Source organism: Podarcis filfolensis, assembly GCF_964270895.1.
Source record: "Podarcis filfolensis genome assembly, chromosome: Z".
NCBI lineage: Eukaryota > Metazoa > Chordata > Lepidosauria > Squamata > Lacertidae > Podarcis > Podarcis filfolensis.
Window position 1 is genome coordinate 24,629,445 of NC_139617.1, and position 26,489 is coordinate 24,655,933.

The 26,489-nt window shown below is 43.1% G+C and overlaps 1 protein-coding gene across 1 annotated transcript; it reads left to right on the forward strand.

Moving 5' to 3' along the window:
- The first annotated feature begins 914 nt into the window (after window positions 1-914).
- VSIG1 (V-set and immunoglobulin domain containing 1) lies at window positions 915-25,375 on the forward strand. The gene is made up of 9 exons (XM_083595313.1): window positions 915-1,064; window positions 4,857-4,971; window positions 7,735-7,895; window positions 11,066-11,164; window positions 15,783-15,981; window positions 17,755-17,916; window positions 20,342-20,461; window positions 21,252-21,390; window positions 22,829-25,375. The coding sequence occupies exons 2-9, from the start codon at window positions 4,881-4,883 to the stop codon at window positions 23,019-23,021; spliced, it is 1,164 nt and encodes a 387-aa protein (XP_083451439.1). The 5' UTR covers window positions 915-1,064; window positions 4,857-4,880; the 3' UTR covers window positions 23,022-25,375.
- The last annotated feature ends 1,114 nt before the right edge of the window (window positions 25,376-26,489 follow it).

A 26,489-nucleotide genomic window follows, 5' to 3' on the forward strand; every position in this document is an offset into this window, starting at 1 on the left:
TGTTCCTTCTTACTGCAGTCAAGGGCTATGTACTCTGTTCACTGGTCCTTAAAGTAGCAGACAGGTAAGTTTTAATGTTGCACAACAGAGAAATCCAATTCAACAGCTGCAATTGAGGAAACTCTTTATTAATTCCCTTGGGCAACCACATTCCACGGGCAAAAAAACTTTCACCAACAGAACAATTGTACCAATACTTAGCTCTACATGGGTTGCAACCTTTTATTATAATGATGATGGGCAAGATATATGCTAAATGTCATACTGGAATGTAAAATATATTCAGTTTCATGTTTGTTTGTGGTGCATAGGATATAGATAAAAGCTTGCAGGAGAGTGGAGCAAAGGGAAGTTTTGTTTGTGTGCCCCAAACAGTACTAGAGTTCCTGTTCCAGGCTGGCTGGAGTCCTGAGCAGAAATACTCCTGAGTAGACACACTACACCTGTTTGACATTCTTGAGAACATAAAAAGAGCTTTGCTGAGTCAGAAAAAAGCAACCTGTTTGTCACAGTGACCCATGAGAAGCCTTTGTAAAGCCCAGAGCAGAGCACGATTGCAGTTGCTCTCCAGCAGCTGCTGCACACCAGCCTTTGAATCCTGCCTCTCATCCTTGTTAGCAAACTCAAGTGATAAGCGCTGAATGAAACAGGCCCAAAGCAAGGCTATCTGATAAACATTGGAGCATCTGTGTGCTTGGAGGAACCGTGACGTTTGCAAACTATACTCTGCCCTTGTTTCATAATCAACTTTTGCGGATGAACACTTTTAGCATGTCACAATTGTTCCATAGATATGTATTGTCAGGGTCAGTTTATTTAGTCTACAAACCATGAAATAGTTACAGTACTGCGCAAGATTATCAAGAAGAAGAAGAAAAACACTATACGTAAGAACAAAAAAAGAGTGCAGCATCCTGTTCATTTAAGGGACAAACAGACGCTGAGTGAAATCCACAAGCCAAACTGCAGCACAACTGCACTCTTGGCTCCTGTGGTTTCTTTCCAGCCTCTGGTCCTCAGAAGCACCCCTCATGCGATAGTGGAGACAGACCGTATTCATCAGGGTTAGTAACCACTGGCTATTTCTTTCTTTCTTTCTTTCTTTCTTTCTTTCTTTCTTTCTTTCTTTCTTTCTTTCTTTCTTGCTGCTCTTCACCCTAGGGTCCCAGGGAGGGTTATGGCATTAAAAGCAGTATTAAAAAATAACTTAAAACAAGTTATCCGCCATAAATTTATCTAATCCTCTTTTAATGCCTCCCCCCTGTATTATTAGCGTTGAGTCTGCCATTAAAACTGAAAGATAATATTTATGTGGGGTATGTATTGTATTTGCTTGTTTTTGTAAGTAACTTCAAGACATTGTGGGAAGTAACAACGGAACAAGTGAATTAATTTATTAAGGTGGCTGCAAACACATGCTGCAACTGGCTTGTCTGTGAAATGCCATGGGTTGAACCCAATTAAGTTCAACTCAGAACAGACCTAATTGAAATTAATGGACTGAATAGTCATGCCTGTCAATTTCCATGGGCCTACTCTGATTAGAACTAGCAGTGTCTGGATGTGGATTAAGGGCCTTAGTTTTCTCCTAGGTGAGAGTGCCCATGCTTTTCTACTTCTACAGAAGGCTCACTGTATTTGCATTTAGTGTATAAATGTAGGTGACTAAGTACTGGCCTTTTCCGTTTGTTTGGTGTTGACTCATGTGTTAACATGCACTGCCTGGTACTGAAGCTAATTTTCCAGCCTATCTTGAGATAGTGTTTCCATGCCACCAGCTGCATATTCTCAAATGTGTATTGCAGGCACCAGCTAATGTTCCTTGTTAATGCCTTGCACTAGCAGCTGGAGAAAGCCTTGGCTGGTAGAGAGTCAGTTTCAGAAAATACTGATTTGGGTCTGTTGATGACGCAGCATTATTTCAAGAGAGACCTAGGGTTTGGAAGGGGGGCAACGTATTCTATTCATTAGGCAGACCTCATAACTTCTGTTTGGCTGAGGGTTCTGAGGCAAATATCAGCTCCTTTCCAACCTTAATTCCTTCCTTCCCGCCAACTCTATGAAGACCAGAAAACTAGGGTAGAGATTTTACTGCATAATCCTAACCAAACCTACTCAGAGCTAGCTTCTATTGAATAGAGAGGTGTTGAATTCTGTGGAAGTCTTATTGAAAGTGGACTTTAGACTGCAGCCTTAATGTTTGAATTCACTAAGCTAAAAGCAAAAATACTACATAGAAACAAATGTATCATATTTTCATGTTTTACAGTAAATTTATGTATTCTCCTTTATAAGCATGAATGGAGACACTACATTCTTAGATTATTGGCAAAGAAGATAATGAGCAATGATTTAACTTGGGCTGCAGCCTGCAAACTTAACAGATAGTAAGCTTCACTGAACTTAGTGGGACTTACATAGTTATGTACAGGAGTGTGCAATTGGCACAATATATTTTGGCACCTGAGACGAACCACAAAATAGCATGCCCTCCAAGTGTCCCAGTTTTCCAGGGACAGGAATTACAGAAACCATCTTGGTTTCTGATTAGACCCTAGAATGTCCCTGTTTTTCTTTTTCTTTCCCTCCATGTTTCAGAAAACAATTTAAAGTGGCATGGGGGAGGGGGCGTATGTGTGTAGATACTGAAAATAAAATGCCTGCACTAAATAAAGGAAATCGTGACGCTGACATTTACTGAGAAGTAAGTCGCACTGAGTTCAATAGGATTTATTCTCTGGTATGTTCCTGATCATTCTCAATTTCCGTTGGTGTTGTTCCTACTAGTAGTATATCCCACTTTTTCCCTGGCAGGGATTCAAGGCAGCTTATAGCTAAAATTTTAATTTCATTCCGTTTGTCTGTGAAAGGTGTTGTACACGATCCATTACCTCACACATTTTTTCCTCTACAACAATCCTGTGAGGTAGGTCAGGCAGAGGGCTTTTAATTGGCTCAAGGTGACAGAAGTATATCAGAAGCTTTCTGACGTAGAATAGGATGTTCCTATTTTAATTGGAGAAATGTTGGAGGGTGTAAAATGGCATCTCCCCACTAGAGAGGAAGGGACGAGTGAAGCTCTACATCAGGGAGAAGGGGAAGAATGAAATCCACCTTACCTGGCTATTTATTTCTCCCTCAGACTTCTCCATCTGACATTCCTCTCCCCCCCCCCCCCCATGCCACCATCCATTTGGGTCCTCAAACATTCTAACTCCAGGGCCCACTTGAAAGGGCTGAAAATTATTAGACCACAAAACAGCAGTGCAGGGGCATAGCCAGTTACAAAATGTTGGAAGATGTTTGGTATAACCAGATCTCAATTACTAGACTGGATAGCTCCCTCCCCCCATCTGTTTGTTTTTCAAGGAATAGGTAGTGGCGAGACACAAAGCTCTGCTCAGACATAACTGTAAATCATGGGTTTAGTACTGCATCAGCCGCAGAGAACATCAGAACTGATGGCTAAATGTTGTCCTCTAGGCCTCTATTTCTGATCCTTGGGAATCTCTGCAGACTTTGTCCGCTCCCCACTCACACCATCTTTCCCCAGACCATAACCCTCACTAGCTTTGTTTCCCACAGTGCTTGAGAATGTCTGTTCCTGGCTGGAATATGTCCTTGAAATCTGATCTCTTGCTTGCCTGATAGGGGAATAGGAGGCCAGCGTGAAAACTAGCCTACTATTCAGTGGTAAAATTTGTATGAATTGTTCTGCCAGTCTTTACCTCTGGCTCCCAGAAAGTTGCCCAGAAGGGGATTTGGCTTTCTGGCTGAAAAAGGTTCTGCATCTACACAACCCTTGGATTGTTGGTATTAAACAGCAATCCCTGGTTCAGGTGAAATGTTAAACTGCCGTTAACTCAAATGAAAGGCAAAAGCTCCACCTTCTGGCCATACATGATGATGGGAGGATGCAAATTTGAGAGGATGGTAGGCTCATATTCACATACTGCTAGCCCATGGTTTGGGGTTACATCAGCCAGCAGCTATATCGATCTGGGGTTCAGGGCTCTAGAAAGGGGTGGTTGTTACCATCTGGAGTAAATAAACAAGGGTTTTTGATAGTATATGATCATAGTAGAATTATCAGCCATGTTGGCCATCTGTAATAAATAGCTTTCACCAAAAACCACCTTAATTATGTTTTCTTTGTAAAAAAGAAAACCCCAGCCAAAATACATAGTATCTAAAGACTGGGAAATGAAACTCTGGGGTGGGGGGCAGAATGTATTTCCCCTGGGCCAGACTTACTGGTTTTGCACTGTCTGTTTGTGTCTTTTCAATTATGCTCCCCCAAATTATTTTAATACATTATGGATGTTTTCCAGTGAATTTCAGACCTCTGGGGTCCAAATTAGGCAAAAGGTATAGCTCCAAACTGTATATTATGTGGGCTTGTTTTGTTTTTGTTTTTTGCTATTTTATACATAACTAAGGTTGGGTGTTTTTATTTCCCAATGAGAGCCTAGCTCATTTATTCACTCCAGATGGTAATGACCACCCTTCTTGGCCCATAGACTGTTTCTTCTGTTGGAATCTGTGTAATCAGTTAGAAGCTTGCATCTCAAGTGAAATGCAACTAAAATTCTGTACAGTAGCCACAGAAATGGTTTCTCATCATGAATAATGATGGTAAAATCTCGCCCTGTGTGCACTACAGAATTGTTGGGTTTATTATTAACACATATCCCAACAGCACACACCCAATGAAATGATTTCAGCTAAACAAATCATACAGCCAGCTACCCTGAGAACAGTCTTATGAATCTGATAAAGTTGAAAAACAAAAAAGTTTTATTGACTTACCAATACCTCTACCTGATAAAATGAAACTTAGAGCATGTTTTTTTAAGTCCTCAGTTGGGATTTGCTGTTTCATGCAACAGCATCTGCGTCGCTTTCTCTCTGGGCCTGTGAAGACACCAGCAACCATGTTGAAGATACTTGTAATTCTAGCAGCAATCGCAGGTAAGACTCATGCAATATAGCAGTTGAAATTAAACAAGAATGAAAGGGCTTATCTTTTTTGGACTGTGGTCAACACAGGCAATATATATTTTGGGATAGAGCTAAAGCAAAACTAATTTTTCTGCAGCTTAAAGACTTCTTATACATTGATAACTGTGTGATTTTTTTCTAAACTGTTGAAAAGTATCTCTAAAACTCGGAGATTACTAATTCAGAGGGTGTTGGAGTACGTGGGAGTAAGATCCATTTAATGCAGTGGGATTTGTGAGTAGGGACGGAGAGATCTGTAGTTTCAGTTCTCAGTTTCTAATTTTTCTAATCTTAAATGCAGTTTTCCACATATTACAGCAATTTGACCATTACGTCAAATTTGACCACTAAGTCACATTTTACAGCAATTTGATATTTTTTAAGGTGCTTGTGAAAATTCACCAGGACTTTAGTGTGAATTTCTTCATACAGTATATAGATATTTTTATATGCAGTTTTGATTAATGTACACAATTTCCGCCAAACATTCATTTATGTATATTATTTCCACCAATTTCTTCATTTTTGCGCACAATTTCCTCTAATATATGCAGTTTTTGTAAGCATGTTTGGTTGGGTGAACTGCACTGCAAAATTCAGGTGTTAATTTTGAAGGATCACTGTGTTTCAGTTTGCATTTGAAAGTGTGTATTTGATAATCCTGGCCTGCTGAACTGAATTCCTCCTCCATCCCTATTTCTGAGTGGAATGGAAGAGTGAACTACCTAATTACTAACCTATAATCTGGATCCAGAGAACCTGTACTGTATGTCTCATAGAAAACTGAGTTTCAAAAGTAGTTTGTGAAACGACACCAGTCAATTGTTATAAGGTGAAACATTTATACTAGGCTGGCACAAGCTCTCATGAATGCCCATGCCTTTTTAGACTTAAATATAATGCGGGTGGTGCTGTGGGTTAAACCACAGAGCCTAAGTCTTGCCGATCAGAAGGTCGGAGGTTCGAATCCCTGCGACGGGGTGAGCTCCCGTTGCTCGGTCCCTTCTCCTGCCAACCTAGCAGTTCAAAAGCGCATCAAAGTGCAAGTAGATAAATAGGTACCGCTCTGGCGGGAAGGTAAACGGCATTTCCGTGTGCTGCTCTGGTTTGCCAGAAGCGGCTTAGTCATGCTGGCCACATGACCCAGAAGCTGTACGCCGGCTCCCTGGCCAATAAAGCGAGATGAGCGCCACAACCCCAGAGTCGGTCACGACTGGACCTAATGGTCAGGGGTCCCTTTATCTTTATACTGTGGGTTATATCCAACTAAGGCCTCATCTACACTTCTGTTTGCTGCTTTTCTCTGGGAACATCTGCAGTATTGTGCTAAATTGCAATAGGGTTTTCTGCAGAATGCCGATTTCGCACAAAAGTGTGGGTTTTCTGGGGCAAAGTGGCATGGCAAAGGCAAAACCACTCAGATCTGTGCCCGTGGAAAGTGACTATAATAAATAAACAATATAAAATGCTTAGCCAAAATCAAGTCCCTTTCATTTGTGAACAATAAGTATCCTCCAGACCTGGAGGAATTTTATTCTATCTTCTATTTATATATGCCAGTGTTCTTTAGGTTCAGATTGGGTGGAAATCAGTTTCAAATTCCATATGGCCTTCTTGCACCTAGTCTGCCAAAATGGCACCACCTCAAAACATAATAAAAATGCACAGTATAATACAAAGGAGAAAAACGCCCAATGTAAATCTTCTAGAAGAGTAGCTGTATTGCAGCAAAAAGAACAAAGTTCTTATAAAAAGACTAACAAACTTATTCTTGTAATGCCATAATAAAATGGTTAGTCTTTAATTGTTAGTCACAAGAATCTTTGTTCCAACATAAAATAACTGCGGAAGACGAGTCTTGCATACTACCAAAGCAACGGAGTTAGGAATCCGCAGCCTGATGGACTTCCAAAAGCTACCCCAAGAAGCCATGCTTTAACTTGATAGGGCAAATAAAAAGAGCCACGCATTCAAAGGATTCAAGGGACATGGGTGGCGCTGCGGGTTAAACCACAGAGCCTAGGACCTGCCGATCAGAAGGTTGGCGGTTTGAATCCCTGCGACAGGGTGAGCTCCCGTTGCTTGGTCCCAGCTCCTGCCAACCTAGCAGTTCAAAAGCACGTCAAAGTGCAAGTAGATAAATAGGTACCGCTCTGGCGGGAAGGTAAACAGCATTTCCGTGTGCTGCTCTGGTTCGCCAGAAGCGACTTAGTCATGCTGGCCACATGACCCGGAAGCTGTACGCTGGCTCCCTCGGCTAATGAAGTGAGATGAGCGCCGCAACCCCAGAGTCGGCCACGACTGGACCTAATGATCGGGGGTCCCTTTACCTTTGACCTTAAGCATTCAAAGCTGCTTTAAACTGAGTCAGGCCTAGCTCAGTGCATCATTTACATTGACTGGCAGCAGCTCTCCAGGGTTTCAGACTGGGGAAACTCCCCAACCTTTCTGGAGGTGTCAGGAGTTGAATCTAGGACTTTCTGCATGCAGAACAGGTGCCCTTCCCCTGAGCTACAGCCCTGCTCCAACCTTTCCAGAGAGCAGGGCATTCTATAAAGTTGATGCTACAGCCGAAAAGCCCCTACCCACATGTAGCACTTCACTCGGCAAACCTGGATAGGACCTTTGATCATGGTGCAATGGAGGGAACACATAGGAACATATGGGAACAGTGTATTACTTCCTTGGCTTCTCACAGCCTTTGATTGACCTGCTTGGCCTTGCTTTCCACAGGACCTGTGAGCTGTGTGATTGTGACTATGCCACAAACTGCTGTGAACACAACCGTTGGTGCGAATGTCACTCTTCTTTGCACATACAGAACGGAGATGTCTATATCTGGTTTGTTCATTCAGTGGAGCTTCTACAATCACAATTCGAAGAACCGCCCAATAGTAAGAAGCTTTAAGAAATATATCTATATAGCCATGTATTTAGTTATGTATCGCCTGCTACCAATAGCTTTGAATGCCAATTGCTGTTTTTGATGTAGTTTTAAGTTATTCTAAGGAAGGCCCAAATATTTCTTTAAAAATCGTTTTGACCTCACAGTAGTGGAGTTGTGCCCCTTACTGGGAGGGAGAGTGGACAGGGCAAGGTGACATGGAGTTCAATGTGGTGCAAACACACTGGCAGGGGCACCACATGGCTCCACTGGTGCTTTTGCACAATACAAACCTCCCAACTATCTCCCTCCCACCAGTGCGCAGCAGCAACTCTGCTACCAGGAGGTCAGCTAAGTGCTGGCACCCTCCTGTCACTTCTGACCACCAGAGGATAAGATCAAACTGCTCTACTCGATAATTAAGTTTCCCTGGAAGTGGGTACATCCTTGGGACAGCAGGAGGAGACATAAACTTCGAACAGGGATTAATCCTTTAACCGTCTTGAGCAAAACCCCTATTTTTCTTCATCCTGGCAGCCACAAGATGAAGGAAGCATTTCACATGCGACCAGTAGTAGCCATTGGGGTGGAACGGGGTGGGGTGGGGATAGGCATTGCTTATGTGGCCTCCCAACCTGGGTTGCTCTGGTAACCAAGAGAGAGAAGGGTGGGGCAGCAGGGAAGGTGGGGTGGTGCAGGCCCACATCACGCTGACCTTCCCTCCCTTTTCCCCTCAGTTACTAGGATCAACCTCTGTGCTAGGAAGCCAGGGTAAACAGCTCTGCCCCACCCTGCTTGCTCTCCCATGTGACACAGCAGCGAATCCTGGTTCATAGCAGGGAGCTACTTCCATATGTCATTTTACATGCCTTTTTTTTTTAATTCCACCCTTAAATATACCCGTAAATACTTGAAGCTGCTCTGACTTGAGGGCAGTGGCTGCAAACTTGTTGGATTGGGGAATGGTCCTTTTGGCTACTTCCCTGTATCTCACTTTACTGGCTACTGATTCTTATCACATTCTGGTTGCAATCCTGCACACACTTCCCTGGAAGTAAACCCCATTGAACTCAGAGGTGCTCATTTCTCAGAAGACATGCCTAGGATTGTGCGGTTAGTTTACCAACCAAAGAATTCCATATGCTAGTCCAAGGCAACCACTCATCTCCCTCATGCTCTCCTATCCCTTCAGGTTGTGTACTTCCATTCAAAGAGCAACAGGGTCTGTTCAACCCAATATACAACCCAATATTTTAATATGATCACCCTGTGAGCACTGCCTGATAATTTTTGCCATGGTCCGCCACAGAATCAGGCCAGACACAGAAAACAATTCCCTGGAAGACTTTGAATCTGTGCACAGGGACTCATGCCATTGTGAACCAGGGGGCAGGATCTTCTGATGTCATGGGATGGAGCCCCATATGCAAAACTCTGATAGGCAAGGGGTCAGGAGATGGAACTACAGATGCCCACAAATATGGTGAAAAAACAGGGTAGGGGAATAGGATTGTTGTGGTGTCATTTGGTGGGATTCCTGTCTCTATTTTCCACTGGAAATAATGGAACAACCATTATTGGGTTGGGGAGGGGAACAACCTATTTGATGCAAGATTTTCTCTTTCAAAATGCTGAGTGTGTTTTGCAATAGCATTTTAAAATAATTCTGCTATGAAATGCCAAGGCTAACATCCAAAGGTTGTAATATGATTTAAACTTGCTCTCCTGAGGTTTAGATGGAAGGGCTTCAGCTCAGAGGTTGAGTAGGTATGTTGCATGCAGGAAGTTCCAAGTTCAATCCCAGGCAACTCCAGGGAGAGCTAGTTAAAACAACAAGCCTGGTTTGAGTCCTGAATAGCGGCTTCCAGTCAGCCTAGACAACAATGAGTTAGAATCTCCATAGAGAGCGAGAAGGTAATAAGTTAGATCAGTGGTTCCCAAAGTGGGATTGGGATTACCTGGGTGCTGGGGTTACCTGGCAGGACACTAAGAGCCAAGGGGGTGATAGGAACGTGGGCCCCTATGCGCACATTGATCACCTATTTATGACCAGGCTAGAACCTAGTACAAAACCCCTCTCTCGCTTTGTATTTAAATTTTACTGTTATTATCTCTTTCAAAGCTATTTACTTTGGTAATGTTTGTTTGTATTTATGCTTCTGAAATGTCACAAGTAACAAGATAGCTGATTATTGACAATAGCTACTGATTTTCTTATAAATTAGCTACTGTACATCTGCGCTAGGTGATGTTTGTATATGTTTATTAAGTAGTTATATATAACTATTTTGCTATAATTTCCTTCACCCTTAAGCTTTCATGAGTAAAAATGCCTAAAAATATTTTTTCATGCAGTATTCTTTGCTGTGCATTCTTTTTTCAACTACAATATTATATCAGAGTATATATTTATTTGTGTGTGCATCAATCACACACACACACTTGTGCATGTAAGTTAGTTTTCCTGGGGAACTACTACAGTTATCCTGGGGAACTAAAAAGTGTATTTTTTTAAAAAAACTGAATATAGCTTATGTTGACACTGACATCTTCAAATGGTATAGCTACAATTCAATGTTTATTGACCATGCCATGAAAATATTTAATCAAAAAGGAATGTATTAATTTAATTGAACACTTAATTTGTCCTTTATGACTATTACTGCTACTGTGTTGAATTTTTATTGTGTTATTATCTTTCTTAGTGAGTCATGCAAACCACTATTCTGAATAATGCTTCTTGTAGGATAGGGGCATTGTTGATGATCTTATGGAACCAGGATGGTGGTGGCCCCAAAAGTATGGGAAGCACTGAGCTAGATGGACCAATAGCCTGACTTGGCATAAGGAGCTTCATATGTTCCTCTGCAATACTATAATCCCGCTATGAACCATGACATCTTACCTGTAACCTCCCTAATTTAGATGGCATATTATGAAACCTTTCTTTCCAACATGATTGATTACTTCCTTTGGGAGAAGATACCAGGTTAAGCTAGCAAGCTTCCATGTCTCTCTGATGCTTTAGAAATTATGAATGCCTTCATACTTGGACTTGTCCCCTCCCTCTTAATGATAATCAAACACACAGAGGAAGGGCTGTAGGTCAGTAGGCAAAGCATCAGCTTTGCATTCAAAAAGTCACATCTCATCTCTCAGCCCATTTCTACTCAAATGCAGCTTTCCCCGTGCCACCTTATTGATGAAAAGACCATCGATCATTGTCAAATGATGGTGTACCTAACAGATGCACGGGGAAGGTGTAGCTGGCTTAATAAGGTAAGGCAAACCTCTTCTTCTACAGCATCTCAAGTCCGTCTTTGGATATGCACCTCTTCAAGTTCTCTCCATCACTTTCTGCTGTTTGCTTCTTGCATCCACATAATCCCTGCTCTTAGTTCATCCACCCATCATCCATGACATCATCCCCTTGGTCTTTTGCAGTTGTAGCATCTCCATACTAACACTGCTTTGTTCCATCAGCCTGAGTTGCCTCTTGCCACCGATTCTGCATATGTCCATTTTAACCGCGTCCTTTTCCACTATATTTGTAACTTTTGATCTCTGTCATATCTAGTTATTAGTTTTTCTGTATTTGAATGATATTACTAAAACTGCATGCTCCATGGCATGTTGTGTTGTTCTTAAGCTGTTCATGTTTCTCTGTGTCATGGTCCAGTTTTCTGCTCCATAACACATGAGAGGTAATATGCACGTATTTAAACTTTAGCTTTCTAAGGAAATGTTTTTATTTTTCATTATGAAACTGAGTTTTCCAAAGGCTGCCCATTATAACATGTTACTTTGATATCTAGCATTGTTATTTATGTTCTTCTATATCCTCTTTGCAGGTTTCTGGAGTTAGGTTTTCTCAAATATAAGCTCTAACCTTCTTCCTCACACAGTCTTAAGACTGCATTTCAGAATTAATCACAGCAAGTCCTCATGTGACAGAATCAAAGTTCCCCAGTTGATAATTAGTTCAGTTGGGATTTGAATATTAAAGTACTTAATACCAGAACAATCTGCAGTCAAGGACTCAGCTATCCTTTGAAATTCGCACTTCTCCAAATTTTGTGATGTGGTTCGGCAACCAAGCAATATGTACAAAAATGTGTATATTGGGGCAACTGGGTATATAAATGCATATATTAGTGGGAATTACGAACATGCATTCAGGGGAACTGCTTGCAAAAATGTGTATATTAGGAAAAATGTCATTAAAATGCTGATGATTTCTCATGAGGATTTTTTTTGGGGGGGGGGAGGTGGGGAGTGAACTACTGCAGAAATGTAGAGAACTGAATTTAAGACTGAGAAACTGAAATTGACAGATTTGGCAGATGCTAAAAAGGGAAATAATCCAAACTCACTTCTATATCTTTTAATCCTCTAATCCAAGAGAGGCAGTAGATGTTCTGAACTGGTGCCTGGGTATGGTAGTAGACTGGTGGAGGACTAAGAAACTCAAGCCAGGAAAGATGGGGCACTGTTGGTGGGTGGTTAACAAAACACTGTTAGTGGGTGGGGGGGTTTTGTTTCGTTTTGTTGGTGGGTGGTTCATCTGTACAGTTTTGTGGTGTTCAACTTGCCATTGATGGGATTGCGCACCTCCTAAAGAGGTAGGCTCATAGCTTGGGGGTGCTCTTGGATCCAGAATTGTCACTTGAGCATCAGGTGTCCTTGGTAGCAAAGAGTGTCTTTTTTTCAGCTTCAGGAGATTCACCAACTATGACCATGTTTGGACAGATATAACCTTGCAATAGTTATCCATGTTCTAGTAACCATGATGGGTGTATAGGTGATGGACCATGCAAGCAGGAAGTCAGTAGTCCCAGTGGTCCAACCAGACAGGAAGTTTAGGCAAAGCAGGATCAGCACATTAGAGAAGGCTTTACAAGTGGGTTTTGTGACCATAGCTAGTGATCCTGCAGCTGAGGCAGAACATACGAGTTCTCTCAACAGTGTCCTGGTGCAAGTGCCAAATTTTATAGCTTGGGCCTCACCCTTCACCCCTGGATGGATAAATAAAGGGCTAGTGCCTTCTTCTGTAGCCACTGGTTTATTCTAGAATTCTGTGTCCCTCTGCTCTTGTTGGAGTATAGCTCCCTTCATCCCTGACCACTGTCTATGCTGCCTGTAGCTGATAGGTCAAACAACATCTGAAGGGTCACATGTTCCCCACCCTTGTTCAAAGCCATAGTGATGTCTTCTCATGGCTTCCCTGATCCTTCAAGGAATCTGTGGAGCAATCATAATAGTTAATAACAGAGGTAGCTCTTTGGGTTTCAGAGCAGGTTATGATGACCATGGTTCTACCAGGGAAGACCAAGGAATGGATTTGTCTCCTTAGAAGTGCTATCAGTGTAGGACTCTACCGCTAAGGATTTCGGGTCTGTTTGGCTTATTGCAATTTATTATGTTTAGGGCTGCCCTTGGTCATATTACCCCCGTATGTGGTATTTGTTTGTAATCTCTTGTTTATTTATATTTAATACCTTCAGCTGAAACTTAATGATGCTGTGCATTGCTGCTTTGGGGTGTATATTTATGTGCGCAAGGGATTCGTAGGTAATGCATGTGCAGCTGACCCACTGGACCTGCTTCTTCTCTTTCCTGTTGCAACCCATTTGTTCATCTATCTCTGGCTTGGATGGAGGGCCAGAGAGGGAGCAGTAGATGCCACTGACTGCTTGCTTGCTACTCCTCTACCTGGCATGCAGACAGTTGGTAGAAAAGGTGATTAGGAGGAGCAGGTGGTAATGTCAATGCTGAGGTAGACTTATTGTACCTGGGGGTGCCAAGGGACCTCCAAAATTTACATCAGGCATAGTGTGGATTGGGGTTGTGGACTGTGGCTACAGGAGCTGCCATGGTGAGCTCCTGAACTTTAACATTACCAGTACACTTCTCTTTGCAGGAGAAGTTGGCTGCTAGGCATGACAGCTATACCCTACCTCCATGTTGGAGGCAGTTAGTCTCTGATTACCAGTTGCTGGGTATCACCGTGTTGTAGTTAGGTTCTGTTTGTGGGCTCCCCCTGGACATCTGGTTGGCCACCATGAGAACAGAGTGCTGGACCGGATGAGCCCTTGTTCTGATCCAGCAGGCTCTTTTTATATTGTTTTTGTACAGAGGAAATACATACTTACAGTGGAAATGTATTCCTTATATCTCTCAGGAAAGAGTAGAGTTGCTGGCAGAATTAGCTGATGGTCAGATTTTGACCATGTTGAGTTCTCTGTGTAGGAGTCAAGCCTTTATATTATCTCTTTATTGATAACTTTTCTGTGAATCTCTCTCCCAGAAATTTGGTATTGTTTTGCTTTTAAGGAATGTGTTCTCTTTTATCATTGAGAGGCAAGGTGAGGTGACCATCTCAGGAGGCAGGAGGCACAAGAGCAGCAGATCCCATTGTAGATCTTTATCTCCCCCCTCCCCTTGTTCCTGATGTAGATCTTCCCTCATACTTTCTTCCCTGACAGGATGGTGGCACTATTTTGTGGTTCACCTCAGGTGCCAAGATGTCTTGGGCCAGCCCTGCTGAGAGGGTCGCAAAAAAAATTCTGGCGTCAATGCAGATCAGGAGAGAGTTTTCTGCTGGCTTCTTGAAAGGGAAAAAAACGTATTTGCATTTTAATTGTACTTTTAAAAAGTGTTGTATCTTTTCTTTTTGCACTGAATGTTAATTGATCTGAGGCCATAATAAACAATTCTTCTTCCAGGAGTTAAAGCCTTTGGTTTTAGAAGAAAACAAGGCCTTTGGTGGCCAAGTACCCTAAAATTATTCACATAGTTTCATTTCAGCTAGGGCTTTTCCAGATTACCCCATTTAGTGAGCATTTGCCCTGATTGGCTTGCCCAAATATTGTGCAGAGGTAAGATTATATCTGGTCTTTACTGAGCATTTGTTCAGAATTGTTTGTAAGTAGGTTATATGACAATGAGCATTTGTGCTGATTTGATTTTCGTTCACCCCACACATTTCAGTGCATTTTCCCATCAATTTCCAAACTGCAACACACACACACACACACACACACACACACACACACACTCACACACACTTAAAAATATTGTGAGTGTGCTAGAGTGACAAAGCTTTTTGGTGTGAGATTGAATCATTCCTGCAGAGTGACATTCTGGGGGCACCCTTATACCATTTTCTAGTCCCCTGTGACTTTTAAATCTTTCCATTTCACTCCTTTTAGTTGGGAAGGAGATGCAATGTTGCATAGAACAGCCCCAAGCAACAGCTTTCATTTGTGTGACTCTTTTTTTGGGGGGATGTTACTTATTGCAGTAACCAACAGCCCTTGGTAGTTTTAGGGTGCAGCCTGCTTTCAGTCAACGGCAGTGTCTAGATAACATTGAGGATAAGCAATAGTCAATCCAGCATCCATTTGCATGAGTGTTTCTTTGAATACAATCAAGCTGATCTGTAAAGTAAATAGAATGATTTTGCTGCTGGGTGACAGGGATTGATCATTATAACTTAAACTAGTAGAAATTATTGGTCCATTTTGCACTCACTTTATTTTTCATGACGTTTTGCAAAGCAGCTACACTGATCAATGTGACATTGGCAATTGGCAACTCGATGCCAGAATTATGGAAAAGTCCTGTGTCAATGACACAGCTCAGCAACAAAAGCTCAACAACTTTTGCGTCTGGAGTTTCACTTTTTGAAATATAGCAACCCTAAAATATGTGCTGTGATCATGTGGAGCTCAAAAACATGACTCTAGTTTTACTCTGTTTACTTGAATTTACAACTGTTTTACTCTATTGAAAGATAACAGAGATACTGGAAGTAATTTTTTTTTAAAAAAACAGAAAATACAAATATCTTATTTCATTACTATGACTGTGATTGACCTTAAATTTTGTGCTACAGATTTATTATCGGCAGGGATCCATTTCGAATTCTTACGGACAGTTTCATGGTCGCATTCGAGCCGCCACCGGACTAGGAAATGCATCAATAACCATCTTAAACATGCAGGCATCGGATTCTGGTATTTATACCTGTGAAGTTTTCAACCCTGAAAACCCAAATACCCAGGGTGAAAAAACAATGTCTGTCAGCGTACTAGGTATTTATTTATTTCTTCTTCTTCATTCCTGTTGATTTTGTACACTGTGTTGAATTTCAGACTCAGCGTTAACAGATCCTAACTGGAAAACTCCTGATCAGGGCTCCAGCCAGTTGTTCCCTGGCATTCCAGTCCCCTGGTTTTCATGTTTCTTTTCCAGCTGATATATAGCATTCTAGGTGTATAGCACATCCAGTTTCTCTTGGACTATTTTGGAGGCAGGGGCAAGTGAGTTCCTCCTATGGTTGCTCAAAGAACGATGTTTAATTCTTTGAGTTTCTGGTTAATGCATGTGTTACTTTAAACCACAAGAGGGTACTGTTTGGATAGCAACCTAGCCAGCACTTGCTTGTAATCTTTGCTTTGCATAAGTTAACTTCACCCTTAAAAGCTGAGCCATTTTGTTTGCTGCTCTCTCCCAGCAATATGTCTGTCACTTTCTCTCTCTTATCTCTACGTATTCTGTAAATAGCTCCTGCATGAGTAAAGCCTTTAACTCCAGAAATTTTAAGTTCTTATTCCAATACAATTCATCCAAACTGCAAGGTCTGCTAACACCTTGTAGTTCTGAATACCTTGGGAATTTTACCAAGCATGTTGTTACCTCTCACTTGTTTTTCAGTTGCCTTGTTTTGGCTCCATGTCTGTTGTCTGTTGTAATAAACTGAAACTGAAACCTGTGGCCCTGCAGATGTTGCTGAACTACAACTCCCAGCACCCCTGCATAGGCCATGCTAGCTGGGGCTGATGGAAACTGATTTAAAGCCTGGGGGCCACATTATTTTCTAGGCAATCTTTTGACTGCAAGAGGCACAGCCAAAATGTTAGAACAACATGGTTCTAATGGGTGATCCATGGCTCTTTCACATGCATTTTTTTTTTTTACTGAATTTTTAAAACCTGCTCTGCTGACTCTCGATTGTTGCTACACTGTCAGTTTTATGTGAGTCTTTTTAAGTGTTTTTACTGGGTGACTTTCATCATAAGTGGCTTTGGATATTTTTTTACAGAGAAGTGCCTTATCATTATTGTTATATATTCATACAAAGGAACTCAGTTCTCCTGAGTGCCAGCCATTATGTTAGGCAAAGCAGCACCACCTATATGGGGAAGAAATGTCAGCTGACTTGAAGGAACAAAGGTTTGCAGAAATAATATAAAAATCTTTAGCAACCACCCCGCCCAAACCCCATCCTAAAAGGTGGTGGTGATGGTAGCCCCCTGAAGCAGTGGAGGGTGGTTTCTCAGGGCAAATGGGGCACTGCCCCACCAACCTCAGTCTTAGCCAACCCTGGCATCTGTCTAACTTCATTACAACCACTCAGGGTCAGTGTTGCTCTTGCAGAACCCATCAAGGAGGAAGATGGGGACAAAACTAGACCTAGTTGGCCCTGCCTGTCACTGGTTCTGGCTCCTCCTATTGCTTGGGCTTCCTGCCTCCTTCTCTACCAGCTCCATATATGCAAATAAATCTATTTTACTGTTCAAGGGCTAAAGTAGTTTTTTTGGGGGATATACTGTTATATACATATATATGTGTTATATATATATTTAAAAGTCCTGTGTTTTTCTTTCGTATTGCTGAATTAATTTATTTGTTTTGGTGATGTAAAACTTATAAAACATCTAATAAGTGATTTAATTTAAAAATAATAATAAAGTTTTACTTCTCGCCGATAGTTCTAGAATAACTGGGACAGGGCGTATTTATAATGATGCCACAGATTTCAGGGAGAACTTCACTGATCTGCCTTTTCTGCTGTTGTTTTCTAGTCCCCCCCTCCAAGCCTCACTGCGGCTTTGTTCAAGATAAGGAGACTGAAATTGGCCACGCCATCACCCTTTTCTGCTTTTCTGAAACGGGGATGCCTGAACCTGTATACCTCTGGCACAGAGTATCAGGAGATTCAGCCGTACACGTGACAGGGAACTACAGTAAGTAATATCTGTGTATTAAGTTATGTCGGCAGGACCGGCCCTCTTAACTTGGTTGTGCAGCAGTGCCTGCAAAGCAACAGCAACAGTTTCCATTGAGATCTGGCATGCATTGCAATATCTTGCGAGATTTTAGAGAGATCTCACTGGAAGCTGGTGCCACTGCTGGTAACATTTCACCACCAGTGGCAGTGCCTCTGGGCCTTCCGCTGCCTGAGGTGACTGCCACACCCTGTGAAATATACTCAGAGTCGAGAGTGGATTTCATGCTCTTTATTCAGCTCATAGTGGTAAGGAGGAATGGAAGTTCCCCCAGGATGTCTGCTTTATATACATTATTTACACAATGGGCCCTACGTGATTGGCTAATTCCGGGATTCTCCTGTAGGCCAATCAGGTTGTGGATTCACTTCCACCTGGAGCTGGATTGGGTGGCTCCTGCGGACCAATCATACTCTGCATTGTTCTAGGACCAATCAGACTGCTGCATTTTGGATCCTATTGTTGTAGGACCAATCAGACTGCTGCATTTTGGATCCTATTGTTGTAGGACCAATCAGACTGCTGCATTTTGGATCCTATTCAACTCAGTACATAACACCCTGCCTTAGGTGTGGACTGGCTCTGAGCATCAGAAATGGGGGAACTGTAACCTCCAGATGTCGTAGGATTTCAGCTGCCATCATTGGGTCATGCTAGGCAGGGTTGATTTGGGCTAGAGTCCAAGCACATCTGGAGGGCCACATGTTCCCCATCCCTGATTTAGGCAATATGCAAAGCCTGATGTGGTGGCTTAAAGAGGACACCTGAAAAATACTGGTGGTTGCCCGAACTCTTGAGTAGCAAGAAGCTTTGGGTCATCTGGGATGAATAAAGCAGGGTGGCACTGTGGTCTAAACCACTGAGCCTAGGGCTTGCCAGTCGGAAGGTCGGCGGTTCGAATTCCTGCGACGGGGTGAGCTCCTGTTGCTTGATCCCAGCTCCTGCCAACCTAGCAGTTTGAAAGCACTCAGTGCAAGTAGATAAATAGGTACCACTCCAGCGGGAAGGTAAATGGCATTTCCATGCGCTGCTCTGGTTTCGCCAGAAGCAGCTTAGTCATGCTGGCCACATGACCTGGAAAAATTGTCTGTGAACAAACGCCAGCTCCCTCAGCCAGTAAAGCGAGATGAGCGCTGCAATCCCAGAGTCGTTCGCGACTCGACCTAACTGTCAGGGGTCCTTTACCTTTACCGTTACCTTTACCTTTATTCTACACTGAAAGTAACCCTGATGATGGTCAATGCCCAGCCTTTCCTTGAAAACCTCAGCAGAAGGACAGCTGCCACCCCTTTATGCAGAAGAGTCCCATTATTCACCTGCTTCAACAGCTAGGAACTCTTGCTTAACATTTTACCTTCCTGAAGTTGAAGCCCACAAAATATTATCCAGTGCCCCATTCACAAGGGAAAGTGCTGCTACCTCTCTTCTAAATAACAAATCTTTAAATCCCTTTGGCAAGCATGGAAACCAAAAACTGCCTCTAAACAAGAGCATTCCAGTGTGGTAGAGAGGGTCCTTCCTCTTATGCAATCTGTCATAGGATACTGAGTCAGTCCTGTTGGCCAGCCTAGGTTAGTGTTGCCTACACTGACCGGCAGTGGGTCTCTAGGATAATTCCCTGCCCCACCTGGAGGTGCTGGGGATTGAACAAGTGCCCTTATGCATACAGTGCAGGTGCTCTACCACTGAGCTACAGCCCTCATGAGACACCTGACATGAATAGGGTGGCCACCCACAGTTCACCCCAAAAGGAAGAAAACCAAAAAGAAGAAGAGAGGGCACTGGTTTGCATAGGATGTGCACATGCTGATTTATATGGATAGATGCAAATTTAGAAAGAACGGCTGTAATATAAAAACAAAACAAAACATCTCCCTCTAGTGGGGAAAACTGTACTGCAGTTCCTTTCATGCCTCCTCTGTCTGTTGTCCAGAAGCGAACTCCTAGTGGGCCACGGCCTGGGCCCCTCATGCTCTCCCTTCTTAGGGACTGGACAACCATCCAAACAAAGAGTTCAGTCCTGCATGGTGCTTCTTCACCAACAAATTCCCTGCAGACCCTTTTCTCCCATCCCACAGCCCGTGCTGATTTTGACAGGTGGGCAGGACCACTCACCTATCAGTCACTGGATGTCATCAGGACATCAGTGGATTGACAGGCAGCTGACCCCACCTTGAACTTACCTTCCCCGCTTCTTCCCTTTCCTTTGTGCATCATGCCTCTTGTACACCTGAGGTTGTGCAGCTGAGGGCAGGGACCTTCTTATTAATGGTTTTTGTAAGCTGCTTTAGCAGCCTTTTTGACTGAATGGGGTAGGGGTGGGAATGTATAAATGTCTTAGGTAAACAAATTAAACCTCAACTTCTCTCTCGTTTTGTTACAGTTCCTCAAAGTGGTCGCTTGGTAATAGGAAACCTGACAAAGTTTGAAGAAGGCTACTACCGTTGCACAGCTATTAACTCTCTTGGAAACAGCACCTGCCAAATCGACCTCACTACAAAACGTAAGTTTGCTATAGTTATGTCAACCTTTTCATTCTTTATATTTGGAATAGCTATTCAGTGAAATTCCCAAATATTAGCTGCTCCAGGATGTCTGGGGCTGACACAAGACCTGAGCTGAACAGGTGCTTTGCATGGTTTCAAGAACAACAGAACAGACACAGGAAAAGACACATTTAAAAGATGTGGTGCTACAGCCAGGGATGGCAAACTCAGGCATCTGCCAAGAATGCACATCCCACTGACAAAAGCCTCCTGAACCTGCTGCACTGAACAGGCAGGCTTGCTGAGGGCGGGAGGGGGCCGTGGAGGGTTGCCCGGGGCCCCTCCAAAACCTTGAGCTGCCACTGGTGAAACTGTTTCTCTCTGCTGAGTTGCTGAAAGAACATCAATTGCTGCTGACCTGAAAGGAAATGTGGAGTCAGAATCATTTCCAGCTTTTGTTAACCTACTCAAAACGCTCAGTTGCCAAAGAATAATAATAAAAAGGAACCGTCCCAACACCAACAACATTCCAGGCTGTGTTCCAGCTAGCTAGTCATAAACAGCAGGGAAGGTTAAATATGTTCTCCTAACCTTCCTGTTGAGGGCCCAGTGCCAGAAGGTGGTGAGGTCAGGCATCTGCTGGGGTCCCAAGATCAGCAATGGGCCTGCTGCCCCAACAGCACCACCTTTCTCGCTTTGCAGGGAGCACACCTGAAGAAGGCGCGCATCGGCTTCTCAGTGTGCATTGCTTCTAATCTGTGAAGTTCATTCCATATATTAAATGAGTTGGCTTCCCTATTCTTTCAGATTCAGAAGGTGGCATTATTGTTGGAGCATTAATTGCAGCAATTCTGGCAGCTGCTCTGATTGGTGTAATTGTTTGGGTTGTAGCCTCAAAGGAGAAAGAAAAGAAGAAAAAAGAGAAAGCTGCAATCAGTGAAATGCAGTAAGTTGGGCATGGGGAACCTCAGCTTTGGGGGCTCAGCTTTGCAGCTCTCCAGGTTTCTCTGTCTGGCCCTTGTAGCTCCCCACTGGCCACGCTCCATTCCCACTGGCTCCGCTCCATGCTCTTCCCCAGTTCTTTTCCCTGGCTGAAATATTTATTTGAACTGTAGTAATGGTTCCTGCTTGCACATATGTGTGTGTACAGAAACCTGACATATTTGTGGTTGGAATGAAGCCTACTATACAAAGGTTCAAAAAGAGTCATAACAACTGCTCCACCCACTTTTATTCTGGCCCCACCCACCACTGGCACACAACTCCCCTGGAACATTGCCCATGAGGCAATGTGTCCCTCAGGCTGAAAAGGGTTCCTCACACCTGCTGTAAAAAAAGGTAAAGGTAAAAGTCCTCTGGATGGTTAAGTCCAGTCAAAGGCGGCTATGGGGTTGCGGCGCTCATCTTACTTCATGACAAGGGAGCCAGCGTTTGTCCACAGACAGCTTTCCAGGTCATGTGGCCAGCATGACTAAACCGCTTCTGGTGCAACGGAAGACCGTGACGGAAGCCAGAGCGCACAGAAATGCCGTTTACCTTCCCACCACAGCAGAACCTATTTATGCACTGGCATCTTTCGAACTGCTAGGTTTGCAGAAGATGGGACAGAACAATGGGAGCTCACTCCGTGGATTTAAACTGCCAACATTCCAATCAGCGAGCCCAAGAGGCTCAGTGGTTTAGACCACAGCGCCAACCGCTGTAGTTGCTGCCTGCATGGGGTAGGTAGGGCATTGCTCTAAGTTTGCTTCAGACATGATGGGCTATATCCGCCGTCTGTCTGCTAGAACAAGGGCTCTTCTGCGAATAGACAGGTGAGTTCTAATGCTGTGCAACAGAGAAATCCAGCACAACAGCTGGGCTAGCAGAAACTTATTGTACAACAGGTTGCTGGTGACTTTATTGCAGAATAGGCTTTGCAATCAGCTTTTGCATTCTGTTGCACTACAACATTCTGCTGAAGCAAAACATTTCGCTTGCAGTATACAACAAGGTACTATAACTTAGCACTGTGTTGGACACAACCCTATAATTCTGTCTTCTTATAGCCATTGTAGCTGTGCAGCTTGTTGTGTTGTTATCTTCAAAACCATGAGCCATCTGAAAAATGTGATGGGGTTGGGGAATAAAGGAAAAGGGAGAACTATTCCTAGAGACACCTGTGCTTTAATTGATTTGGCTACTACTTCTACTACTGCTATTATTTATTTAATTTCTATACTGCCCTATACCCGAAGGTCTCAGGGCAGTTCACATAAAATATCAAATACATAAAATCTTAACAAAACCAACAACCAAATAAAAAAACCCCCAAAGGTACTACAACCTTCTCTGTTTTGCATGAAATTTCTGAATACTAATGCTCTTACTTTGTTGTCTTGCAGGACTGTGGCTCATAAAGAACCACTGAATGTTGCCTACGCTGCTGTGCCCAGCCAAGAAAGTGCCCCAGTGGCAGCTGTTCCACCAAGCAAAGAATCCAATGAGACCAGTGAATACAGCACCCCAGAGGAGGTTGAGGTTGCTGCCATGCCTGAGAATGCGACACAAGAAATGGAGCGCCAACCAGTTGCCTAAATTTTCCTCACAACGTTAAGGGAACCCAACAGCAACTTGTCCAGAAACAAATTTATAAAAAGCACAACCATTTTAACCACTTTCCCCAGTGCAGCAAGGGCTTCTACATGCAGGTCCCCCCTTTTGGATCAGGACCTGCATGCACAAAAGGCTGCTCAGCGTGTGACTCCCTTGGCTGTATGTGAACATCCAGGACCCAGAACCATGCATGGCAGCTTTGTCCCCTGGCCTGGGCCTGCATGCACACTGCTGCACAGTATCTATCTCACCTCCCCACCCCCTTGTCCTCCAGCAGGTTAGCAGTACTGGTCATCTTTTCAACTGGTGTGTAGGTTTCAGAATTGGAGCACAGGTCTTTAAGGAGTTAGAGACCCCATGCTTTCAAACAGCTAAAGAAAGGCAGGTACTATTCCTTTAGCACACGTATTGCAAACGTTGCACCTATGCTCTTGAGGTCTTGCCTTGGTACCCACAAAACCTCTGACCTCTCCCCTTCACTGTCTTCTTGGTTATGAGGTGGTCAGGGTGGCCACCTTTCCCCCGTCCCCTTGGAAAAGTACACAGAGCTGAAGGAGGAAGTTGGAAGAGCAGCCCTCTTCTCCACTCCTTCAATCATCTCTATAGTACTTTCCAGGCTCAGATTAATTCTACTGAAATGCCCAGAGTCTGGAGCCCATAGCACACACTTAAAAATGCAAGTGTACCCATGGCTTAAGGTTGGCAACCCCTACTTTTAAGATATATGTAAAAATCATATTTTTAAAGCACTTACAATGCTGTGCCGATACATTATTCTTTTGCATTTTCCTTATTAAATGGGATGAGATGTTCTAGGCTCTAAAACAACTATAGCTCTTCCACAGCTCACAGCTTAAGTTATTACTCAGAATAACGCTATCCTAGAACTATCTGCCAAACTACATTTTTCATCCTACATAATAACTGCACTTACTATGGGGATGATCAAAAGCAGCTTGCATCCAGCTCTGTCTTGCAATGGGCCTTCTCAGTCCCAACTTTCCTAAAAGCAGCTCATTGAGCCTCCTCTTCCAATCACAGGGAACTTCAGAAACATCCTCCTGTGCAACAGCTTCTCTGAGAAAAACATCCTCATGGAAAGTTATGCATGGACGAGTATTATAATGTATACTTCTGCAGGCAGTTCTCTCTTGCTGCAAGAGTATATTGGAATACAGCATGTACACCCTGTGTACCCATGCATTCGTGTATATTTCTTTGTTCCCATTAAAAACTGCTAAGGTTTCATTTTGTATCATAGCTCTCAACCAAATATCCTTTAGAGCAAATGCTGGAGGACAATGAGGACTTGTTTCAAGTTAAGGGTATCTAAACTTCACTGCTGAATTTGCCTGCATCAATCCCGCCCCAGTTTTATATCTACCCCGCCCCTGCCAAGTGATGATAAATAGGCAAGATAAAGATTGCTGATATGGTTTCTAAATATTGGATAGAGTTTAACACTGTGGAACATCTAGCTTGGGTTATCTGATAAAATTATGGTGTTCAATTTGCACCCATGTAAACTTTTGAGGGACGCAGGTGGCGCTGTGGGTTAAACCACAGAGCATGGACTTGCCAATCAGAAGGTTGGCGGTTCAAATCCCTGCGACGGGGTGAGCTCCCGTTGCTCGGTCCCTGCTCCTGCCAACCTAGCAGTTCGAAAGCACATCAAAGTGCAAGTAGATCAATAGGTACCGCTCCGGCGGGAAGGTAAACGGCGTTTCCGTGTGCTGCTCTGGTTCGGCAGAAGCGGCTTAGTCATGCTGGCCACATGACCCGGAAGCTGTACGCCGGCTTCCTCAGCCAATAAAGCAGGATGAGCGCCGCAACGCCAGAGTTGGTCACGACTGGACCTAATGGTTAGGGGTCCCTTTACCTTTTTTTTAAACTTTTAACATCTGTAGCTTCACTGGGATGCTTAATAGTCAAGATGACAGGATGTCTTTTTCCTTTTATAACATGAATATAATTTTTGGATGAAGTATTTAGCTGTTTAGTTTAATTTTCCTTCTGTCTTGTACTGCAGTCTCTATACTCAAACAAATCTGTATTTTTTCTGTTATTTGCTTTTATAGAATATATTTGTTACCAATGAGTAATACACATTTGCTCTCCCACTCAACTGTGATCAGTGATGTAGGGTTACTCTTTCTATCAGGGTTGTGGGTTTGAGCCCCATGTTGGGCAAAAGATTCCTGCATTGCAGAGGGTTGGACTAGATGACCCTTGGGGTCCCTTTCCAATTCTACATGTGTAACAGGATGAGGGGTGAGAAAACTGCAGTGATTCTTTTGTTACTCCAAAACATAATAAACTTTTGTTGAAATCTACAACTCTACATTTCTTTTATAATGAAAGAAACACATCAGACAACCAAATGCCAAAGCTCCACATGCATGGGGTGAGTGTGGGTGGGTTCTCTCTACAAAATTACTTGAAAGTCTATTGATGCAATTGATTCCAAAATACTGGGAGCAATGATGAGACCAGGGCTTATGAGAAAAAGTGATATATACAAGCTCCAGCTGCATAACTTAAAAAAGGTATAGGGAAAGGCAGCCTATAACAGAACACAGCAAGCAGCCTTATGCAAGGTCAGGCTATTTATCCATTTAGCAGAGGACTTTCTACGGGAGTGGTCTCTAACTGCTCAAGCACGGGAACCCCAATTTGCAACATGAAAACCCACCTCCAAGAGTCCATGTGTCTGGTGGGCCTGGTGGGCCCAGCAATCAAAGGGTAAGGCTTATGGCTTGGAATACAGCCAAAGAGGGAAGGGGCAGAGATAAAAGAAACAGCAATGCCCAAATGCAGTGCTCTTTCACAGGCTTACAAATCCCCTACTGCTGTGTTCTATATCCATACATGTTGCTAACTCTTCCACAGGCACCAATTCTCCAGTGTTAAAGGCAGAGGTCTTTCAAAGTACCTTATGCATGAAAAAATTAAAACACCAGAGACACTAGGAACTGAACCTGAGGCCTTCTGAATGCAAAATGTGTGCTCTGAAATGCCTCAGTCCTATTAGCAATGTAGTATGTTATATAATACTAATAGTTATGAAAAAGTGAGCAAAAAACAACTTTGCATTTTATCAGCCTTGGAACTAAGAGCAGTCATGGCATATGCCACCAGAGGAAAAATTAACTTAGATTCACATGATGATAGTTACAGAACAGTCCATCGACCAATACTATCAGAATATGAAACTTTTTGGTAATAATTGGTGTCCCTGTAGCTTAAGATTTCTGTAGGAGTACACTAGGTGTGTCTATTACACCAAAAGCAGCAGCCTTTTCCCACAGGTTCTATGACATTGGAAGACTTTTCGTGCACCTTATGAAGGACTGAACTGAACTGATCTAAGGAGCAAGTAATATTTTATTATAAGTAGCTTAGGGCATAAGAAATCATTCCAGTTGTATAAAGCTATTTGCATTAAGCCAC